The sequence below is a fragment of the Solanum dulcamara genome, chromosome 5 (assembly GCF_947179165.1).
Source record: "Solanum dulcamara chromosome 5, daSolDulc1.2, whole genome shotgun sequence".
Taxonomy (NCBI): Eukaryota; Viridiplantae; Streptophyta; class Magnoliopsida; order Solanales; family Solanaceae; genus Solanum; species Solanum dulcamara.
In genome coordinates, this window is record NC_077241.1 from 38,252,770 (window position 1) to 38,262,577 (window position 9,808).

Genomic DNA, 9,808 nt, shown 5'->3' on the forward strand with positions numbered 1-9,808 from the left:
AGTACACTAGAGTTATGTAAGGAAGTGGATAATATTATTTTAAAAAACTTTAGTGTGTGTAAATATGAGGGTGTAAATAATAATACAATTCATAAGTTAGGACGTATTAGACCTCATTCCAATCATTTTTATACATTATGTTTAGATGATGAGATATTAATCGAACCATCCGAGCATATGGAAGAATGTAAGGAGGAAGAAAAATATGTCTATATTCTTGAATTTATTGAGCCAAAGTCAAAATATTACATTCCTCATTTAATGACCAAAAATTACAATATATGATTTTTATTGTTTGGTTTATTTATTTTTATACCACCACCCTTTAAGCATAGTAGAAAATTAGAAAAAAAGTTAGGGGTGCAATTCATAAGTTCAAAGTGGAAGAAAAAGTGGAAGGTAACCCAACTAGTAGTGTAGCTTCTTATTTTTTTTATTTGTTTCAAATTTTATATTTTTAGTGTCTCTTTTTTCTTTTGTTTTTTTTGTCCTTTTGCAGATTAGGGGAAGTTTGAGTACCCAAATTTGGAGCTAAGGAACACATTTTGAGGTTTGGAGCTAAGGAACACATTTTGAGCTTAAGTGTGGGTGCACCAACCCTTGGTTGGAATTGAAGAAACATTTTGCTAGTTATGCCCTAAAGGGTCTCAAGGAGTATTTCTCACCCTTCTGCTTCATCTCTTTTCTATATATTGCTTTTGGGACAAAGCATGATTTTAAGTGGGGGGAATATCTTCCAATATTTTACGGGTGAAGTATGTTATAGGATTTTATTTATTTATTTTTAGTTGATTCTTTTTTTTAAAAGTACAAAAATACAAAAAGAATTTTCTTTTATTATTTAGGTTAAAATAGTTTTTGAAGGTTTTTAGATTTTTTTAGCATACTTCTCCTACCCCTTGGTTTTTCTTTTAGGTCCTTTTTCGAGGGGGGGCCCTTTGAACCGAGTATCTTTTATTTTTGTTCGATTAAATTTTCCTTTTTACTCATTTATTTTATTTTGAAGACAAAATAAAAGACTTTTTGACTTGAGTGATACTAGCAATTTAGGCTTGAGTTGAGTAGTACTTTTCTAATGAGTGCTTGAGAATAAACTAAAAGTCCAAAGTGCTTAGGAAGTGTAAGTCACTATTATATAGTTTTCCTACCCATCCCCTAACCTTCATTATATTCTATTAAAGTCCTATTCGATTCTATTCGAGCATGCTTAATTAGTGGAGATGTACATAATGGGAAAGCACATGGTTCTTTGTGCATACATGTGAATTCTTTTGTGAGTGTGAGAGTTGTTCTTTGATTTTCTAAATTGTGGGTGTGGACTATTTCTTCTTATGAGGGTACTTGTTTCATCATGATAGTGATTTATTGGCTTTCTTTGATGGAGTAGGTGAGCAAACTTAAATTTGATGAGTTAGAGTCTTTCCTTGAGGTTAGGAAGTTAGATGTTTGTTGTTTATTTGTACACTTGCATAATGATTGGAAATTGTACTTGAAGTATTGAAATTTGTGTATGGCCTAATTATTTGTATCAATCAAAGTGGTGACATAGTTTGATTCTTTTTAGAGAAGCTTCAATACTTTCTCAAGGACGAGCAGAAGTTTAAGTGTGGGGTGTTGATGTGAGGCCAAATATACATATTTTTAATCATTAATAGCCTCATATTTAGTCTTTTTATTTGGTCTTTTTTAGCATAAATTTTATGGATTGTGTTAAATAGTATATTTTATTTGTAGGATTAATCTGACACAAAAGTAAAGAAATTTGAAGTCAAAATAAATTAAAGAAGGAAATCAAGCAGGTAGCTTAATGGATTAAATTGAATATAATAATGTATATAAGTATGTGGCTGAAGAAAGCAATTAGAAAAATAGAATCTTCCATGCCACATGGCAACCAAGCATTGAAGGTAGTAGTGACAAGAAAATATTGAGGTGGCGCAGCACCGTGGACACACGTACAGTCCAATTTTCTTTGGGTTTTGGGTTTTCCAATTAGTTTTGAACTCAGTTATTTTATTTAGGATTTTCTATATATCTATAAATAGTCCATAAAAATAATATTTCCACAAATAACACAGAACTAACACACCATTCAAAATTAACTTTTAACCTAGGACTTAGATTTTTATAGCTTGGGAATTTTGAAAGAACCGTCGTGAAGACCGGATAAAATTGGTTTATTCTTTTTTTCTCTATATTTTGTTAATTTTCTTCAAGATTTTGAATTTATTTTATTCAATTTGTAAGTTCATAATTAAGATTTTATCTATAATTTCTAAATTGTGATTTTCAAGTTATGAATAGTTAAATTCATATCTAGGGTTGTTGAAATCATGACGACTTGACTAGAATAGGCAAAAGTAGATTTGATATTCGTGTTTTATTTTTGCATGTACTGTGATTTCTTTATTTAAAAGTCATTCTTAGTGAGTTCACGTATTAAGAACTTGCCCGTATTCATTGCTTTCCCGGGAGGGAGGTAGTGATTAGGAAAAGACTATCACAACAGTAATTCGAAGAGTCTAGCTTCGAAAGAAGGGATAAACTTCGTCTAAGTTACTTGAGAATGGGAGGAGATAGTACTCTGAGATCTAGAGCGAGGCTTAGTAAAGCATACATTCTGAGATCAGGAGGAGATGGATAACTCCACTTTTACAGAATTCAGCTAGGTATGGATAATGCCATGTCCAACACCAACAGCAAAATATGGTTATTTTGGAATAAAGACTGTGTGTGTAATCTTTTGGATCAGGATGAACAGCAGCTTACCTGTAAGATCAGTCATGCAGCTTGGCCTAAACAATATCTCACAACCTTTGTATATGCCAAATGCAAAGACTACATGAGAAGAGATCTATGGGACAAGATGCTGCAATTCTCTGATAGAGAAGAACCTTGGTGCACCATTGGAGATTTCAATGTAATTACTCATGTTGAAGAGAAGATGGGGGGCCAACCTTACAACATGAACAAGAGCTTTGAGTTCATTAGTGTCATAGAAGCCTGTGGACTCACTGATCTTGGTTTTCATGGACAACAATTCACATGGTGCAACAAGAGAGATGCAGATGCCAGAATATGGAAGAGACTTGACAGGGCCATGGTCAATGATGCTTGGTTAGAGGCCATGCCTGTGAGCACTCTTAATCATCTGGCCTCCACAGGTTCTGATCACTGTCCTCTCCTTTTGGAATGTACTGAAAGACAAAGTCCTACCATCAAATATTTCAAGTTCTTACACTGTTGGGCTGAAAATGAAAACTTCATTGATACTGTAAGATCTTGCTGGGAAAGACCTGTGGATGGAAATCCAATGAGGACTTTCCATCAAAAACTGAAAAGAGTTTCTAATACCCTTAGCCACTGGTCTAGAAAGCAATATGGTGATATATTTGCTTCAGTTAAAGAATTTGAGGAACAGGTTATACAAGCTGAAGAGAATATCATCAATGACAATTCTAAAGATAATAGAGCCAAATTGAATCAGATAAATGCCCAGTATATTAGATATTTGAAGATAGAGCAGTCCATCTTGAAACAAAAAACTCAATTGCATTGGTTCAAAGATGGAGATGCCAATACCAATTACTTCCATGCCATCATCAGAGGGAGAAGAAGAAGGTTGTTCATCCATCAAATCAGTGATGAACAAGGAAACTCTATCCAGGGTGATGACAATATTGCTAGTGCAGCCTGTGCACACTTTGAGAAACTTTTTACTGCTGAGGAGAAACAAATCAATGAAGATGTGATTAAATGCATCCCAAGGATAGTTACTGATCAGCAGAATGAATTATTACATTCCATACCTACAAAGGAGGAGCTAAAGGAGGTAGTATTTTCTATGAGTCCTACTTCTGCTGCAGGGCCAGATGGCATGAGTGGTAAGTTCTTTCACTCATGCTGGGATATCATTTGTGATGATCTACTGAAGCTGGTGCAGCACTTCTTCAATGGTCACTGTATTCCCAAGTACATATCACATGCTTGTTTGGTTCTACTTCCTAAAACTGAACACCCCAACAAACTGTCAGAGTACAGGCCCATCTCCCTCAGCAACTTCACTAGCAAGATCATATCCAAGCTCCTCTGTCTCAGACTTGCTCCTATTCTACCTCAGCTCATTTCTGACAATCAGTCAGGATTTGTTAAAGGTAGGAGTATCTCAGAAAATATAATGCTGGCTCAGGAGATTATTCACAACATTAAGAGGCCCACAGTTGGGGACAATGTAGTGATTAAGCTGGATATGGCCAAGGCATATGACAGGGTCTCTTGGTCCTTCACTTGTATGGTCATGAGAAGGATGGGATTTGGAGAAGTCTTTATTGATATGGTATGGAGGATCATGTCTGACAACTGGTATTCAGTCATCATCAATGGGGTGAGACATGGTTTTTTTCATTCAACAAGAGGTCTCAAGCAAGGAGATCCATTATCACCTGCCTTATTCATTATAGGAGCAGAAGTGTTATCCAGGATGCTGAATAATCTTAACCAACACTACCTATATACTGGATTCCATATGGAAAGAAAGGGTCCACAAGTGAACCACTTGAGCTTTGCAGATGATGTGATCATCTTCACTGCTACAAACAACTTTTCCATGACTCTTATTACCAAGACTTTGAAGGTTTATGAAACAACTTCAGGCCAGCTAATCAACAAGGACAAGAGCCAGTTCATGCTTCCTCTTAATACCAATCCTGATATTATTGATAGGATAGGCAGGATCACAGGCTTCAAGTGCACACATGGTCCCATTACTTACCTGGGCTGTCCACTTTACATTGGACGACAGAGAATCATATACTATACAGGTATGGTGTCCAAAGTTATAAGCAAAATTAGAGGCTGGCAGAATAAAATACTGAGCTTTGGAGGCAGAGCAACTTTGGTGAAATCAGTGCTGCAATCTTTACCAATCTACTTGTTATCTGCGATCAGACCTACTGCTACAACTATCAATCAGATTAAAAGCCTCATAGCTAACTTTTTCTGGGGGTGGGACAAAGAGAAGAAGAAATATCATTGGGCATCATGGGAGACTCTCAGCTATCCTGTGGAGGAAGGGGGTATTGGCATGAAAAATATACAAGATGTGTGCTTAGCCTTACAGTACAAACAATGGTGGACTTTCAGATCCAAAAAGACACTATGGGGAGAGTTTCTGAAGGCTAAGTACTGCCAAAGAGCTAATCCTGTTATAAAAAAATGGAACAACGGTCAGTCTATTATGTGGAAGCACATGATGGCTAATAAAAGTGATATTGAGCCGCATATACACTGGCACATCAACTCTGGTACATGCAGCTTCTGGTGGGATGATTGGCTGGGTATTGGCCCCCTAGCTTATCATAACAACCATCTACCTAGACTCAACAATAGTAGAGTATCTGATTACATGGAGAATGGGGAGTGGAATGTGCAAAAAATCAGAAAATACGCCCCTCCTCAACTGGTGCAGCAGATACTAAGTACTGAGGTAGACCATCATTCTAACACAGATGATCAAGCTTGCTGGAAGTTGACTTCACATGGTAACTTCACTTCTAAATCAGCTTGGGAAATAGTTAGGAAGAAAAGAGCCAAGACCCTGATTGATAGATGCACTTGGCATGCTAACATTCCCTTCAAAGCATCTTTCTTACTATGGAGAGCTGTGAGACAGAAACTCCCTACTAATGATAAAATTGTCCAGTTTGGAGCAGCACCAGCAGCATGTTCTTGTTGTTACAGACCAGGATTGGACAATGTAGATCACATATTTGTTTCTGGAAATTTTGCCAAGCATATTTGGCAACAATTCTCTAGCTCATGGGGAATAATCCAAGGGACCTGCTCACTGAGAAGCATACTGATGAAGTGGTGGACTGCCAAGTCCAGTAATGAGGCTCAGAAGCTCATATTGCAGGCCACTCCTATCTTTGTATGTTGGCACTTATGGAAGAATAGATGTGCAAATAAGTATGGAGGAAAGAATTCTAGTACTAAGAGAGTTAAATTCTCCATAGTCAAGGACCTTTACATGCTGATGCACACTGCTTTCCCCTACATTAAGTGGCCACAGAGCTGGAAGGAACTGGTTCCTATGTTAGAACAGTGTCAACAAGACATGAGAGTGACCAAAGTTATGTGGATCAGACCTCCATCTTCCATTGTGAAATTGAATACTGATGGGAGTGCATTAGGCAACCCTGGGAAAATTGGAGCAGGGGGAATATTAAGAGACCACAATGGTAACTTAATATATGCCTTTGCAACTCCACTAGGACTGGGTACTAATAACCAAGCAGAGGTGCAGGCAGCAACTATTGGTCTCACTTGGTGTCTTCAACATGGACATAATAGAGTGATATTGGAAGTTGACTCTGAATTATTGACTAAGTGGCTGAAACAAGACCTTAAGCCACCTTGGAGCATCCATAGATATGTTACAAAGTTACAATTCCAGGTCCAACAATTGGAATTTTTTCAGTGCAAACATATATTCAGAGAAGCAAACCATCCTGCAGATACCTTATCAAAATGCAGCCACATGTTCAATGATACACAACACTTCTACAACCTCCAGCAGCTACCACAGGAAACAAAAGGTTACATCAAGATGGACAAGCTAGGAATGGCAAGTTTCAGAAGGAAAACTCTGAAAAGAATCAAACTATCCTATTGACTGATCTCATCCCCAATGCGTAATAGACTAAGTAACTGTATTTTGTTTTACTTCTTCATATTCCACCTAGTTATTTCTTATTGTAAGGGGAGAGTCTCCCTTGTTTATTGCTTCAGTAGAAATAATATCACAATGCTAGAAGTAAAAGATAGAGTAGGAGTGCCCTCTGCACATCTGCACCCTCAAAGAACAAGAACTTCCACCTATCACAACACTCAAGAGCATACAGCAACAACAACCCAGACCAGCAACACAACATCACACACATGGATCCACACTCAACAACCATCAAAAAGGAAGCTTAAGTTCCAATTATGTTTACTGTTGGGTGCCTCATTGTTCAGGTATCATGCAACTTTGAGCCATGGGGTGGAGTTGCAGCAGCTGAGCAACAACACATGGAGCAACTACAGTACATCAACAGCAGGTGGAGGCTCATTCAACTCTAGGAGTTCCCTTCTTGTTGGTTTTAATTTTGCAGGAACAATGTTTAAGGACCAACAACCCACTATAGACCTGCATCAACTAAACAACATCAATTGCAAAAGCTCCATTACATCAGCAGAAGTGAATGTCACTAATCATCAGCAGCAGCAACCTAACATCAACAACATAAGTCAGAGGAAACCTCCAACACTAAACAAGTACATCAGGCAACACCAAGAGAACCCCAAATTGGGCAAGATTACAGCAAATACACCTCCTGTAGAGCCCAAGAAGTTTCAACTCAAATGGATAAATAGAGACGTTAGTCGAGCGACCTTGAAAAAGTTGGCCGACTTAACTCTCAAGATGGAGCAAGTCTCAATTTGGAACTTCCAACTTGTGGAAAAGGCCTCCAAAAGTTGCAGGACAACAGAAAATACAGTAATTGCAAAGCCCAAGAAGTTTCAACTCCAACGAACAATCAAAGACGTTAGTCGAGCGACCTTGAAAAAGTTAGCCGATTTAAGGTTTGTGCATGTTTGTTTTTGGTACTGCAGGCTTGGTTCTATGCATTTGCAGATAGCTGGAGGTACACTAAAACATGGAACACTAGGAAACATGTTCACAAGCCACAACACACAACAACTCCAACAACATGCAGCATACAAGGAGAAACTACATGCCTACAATGGACATTCAGAACTACAGCACAGTTTTAGCTGTGCAGAAGTCCTGGAGGTAGTTTTCCTCTGGTTGTTTTACTTGTGCAGGTTCAATACACAATTGAAATCTCCAAGAACAAGGTCTACAGCAGGGCATGTTAGGACCTCTCTTCAGCCTCCCATTCAAGCCAACTTCTTCCCTGCAACACCTGTAACTAAGCTACAGCAGAGAATGGAGCAAGTCTCAATTTGGAACTTCCAACTTGTGGAAAAGGCCTCCAAAAGTTGCAGGACAACAGAAAATACAGTAATTGCAAAGCCCAAGAAGTTTCAACTCCAACGAACAATCAAAGACGTTAGTCGAGCGACCTTGAAAAAGTTAGCCGATTTAAGGTTTGTGCATGTTTGTTTTTGGTATTGCAGGCTTGGTTCTATGCATTTGCAGATAGCTGGAGGTACACTAAAACATGGAACACTAGGAAACATGTTCACAAGCCACAACACACAACAACTCCAACAACATGCAGCATACAAGGAGAAACTACATGCCTACAATGGACATTCAGAACTACAGCACAGTTTTAGCTGTGCAGAAGTCCTGGAGGTAGTTTTCCTCTGGTTGTTTTACTTGTGCAGGTTCAATACACAATTGAAATCTCCAAGAACAAGGTCTACAGCAGGGCATGTTAGGACCTCTCTTCAGCCTCCCATTCAAGCCAACTTCTTCCCTGCAACACCTGTAACTAAGCTACAGCAGAGAATGAAGTGCAGGGTGAGTTGCACCATGTGGACCTGTCCAAAGGCCTCCAAACTTTGCAGGATGGCAGAAAATAAGGTAGGGACAAGTCCCAAGAAGTTTCAGCACAAACGGACAATTGGAGACGTTAGGCGAGCGACTTTGAAAAAGTCAGTTGCCTTAGGCCTTGAGAGGGTGCCTTTTTCCCAACTTGTGCAAAAAATCACCAAATCTTGCAGAACTAAAGAAAGGACTGTTTGTGCATATCTCAAGAAGTTTCAACTCAATCGGATAATTGGAGACGTTAGTCGAGCGACGTTGAAAATCCTAACAGACTCCAAAGCACTCTTGGAGGTCCTTTCCTTGTTGCTAGCTGGTGCAAGTTCTTTCTTGCCTTTGGTTATTTGTTGTATTGTTGTAGGTTGCTGGATTGATTCATCAACATACACTAACAACAACTACATAGAAGACACCACAGATACAACCATCAACTCCAAGACCCCTGTCTGTCTGGTTGGTTTTTTGTTTTTCTGTTATGGTGCAGGTACAACAACTGATGGGAAACCCTGGCAGATGAAAAGCATCAACAGAGAGACAACATCCTTCCAAGATAGGACCTCACCAACACAGCATCCCTACACCCATACACATTCCATTCCTGCAAAACCTGTAGCAGATCCACTGCTTCCAAAAACTCTTGAACCTCCTTGCTCCTTTAATTGTTATGTGCAGGCACATAAGATAACCTCAAAGGAGTTGCTCAATCCTTCTTTGAAGACAACAAGAAGCTGCCTACAGGTTTGCAACAAACACCACAACTATCACACTTGGTTGTCTATTTGTTTGCTTGTTTGTGCAGGTAAACAAAGTCACAGACAAAGGGACATAACAACCACAATTGCAAGGGCCTCACCTACTCCCACCAACTCTCCATGCATACATGTTTTATACCTTCAACACCTGCAGCAGCCTCCTTTCATCCAAGTATTTTGGAACTCCTTGACTGCTTTCATTGTTGAGAAGACAAGAAGATGGAGCACCAACAGACACAGCACCTTCAGACATACATTTAAGCTAGGGATTCAACACATACTCTGTCTCTCAGCTTCCTTAACTACAACCCCAAGAAAGCTGGCTGCTATGGCTCCATTTATTTCCTATCATTTCACCCCCCTTAGCTGCTATTGTTGTTGCTACATAACTCCTTGGACCTACTTGGTACGATATGACTAAAAAGGGCAAAGATGAAAAGAATTTCCTCAACCCATGCGAGATAGAAGGTTCGTATACTTGTTCTTCTCAATGTAGCTA

The 9,808-nt window shown here is 38.8% G+C and overlaps 1 protein-coding gene across 1 annotated transcript; it reads left to right on the forward strand.

Annotated features, from left to right (window-relative positions):
* The first annotated feature begins 2,671 nt into the window (after window positions 1-2,671).
* LOC129890541 (uncharacterized) lies at window positions 2,672-9,074 on the forward strand. The gene is made up of 11 exons (XM_055966078.1): window positions 2,672-3,498; window positions 3,607-4,154; window positions 4,461-5,004; window positions 5,314-5,719; window positions 5,815-5,885; window positions 7,018-7,378; window positions 7,657-7,688; window positions 7,870-8,002; window positions 8,185-8,216; window positions 8,398-8,533; window positions 9,042-9,074. The coding sequence occupies exons 1-11, from the start codon at window positions 2,672-2,674 to the stop codon at window positions 9,072-9,074; spliced, it is 3,123 nt and encodes a 1,040-aa protein (XP_055822053.1).
* The last annotated feature ends 734 nt before the right edge of the window (window positions 9,075-9,808 follow it).

Excerpts from the sequence above, each read along its gene's own strand:
- LOC129890541 (XM_055966078.1), top strand. The coding sequence starts at position 2,672 with ATGGATAATGCCATGTCCAACACCAACAGCAAAATATGGTTATTTTGG. Across the intron at positions 5,720-5,814 it reads AGTTTGGAGCAGCACCAGCA|CTCATGGGGAATAATCCAAG; the intron begins GCATGTTCTTGT and ends ACAATTCTCTAG. Across the intron at positions 8,534-9,041 it reads AGCAGAGAATGAAGTGCAGG|GTACAACAACTGATGGGAAA; the intron begins GTGAGTTGCACC and ends GTTATGGTGCAG.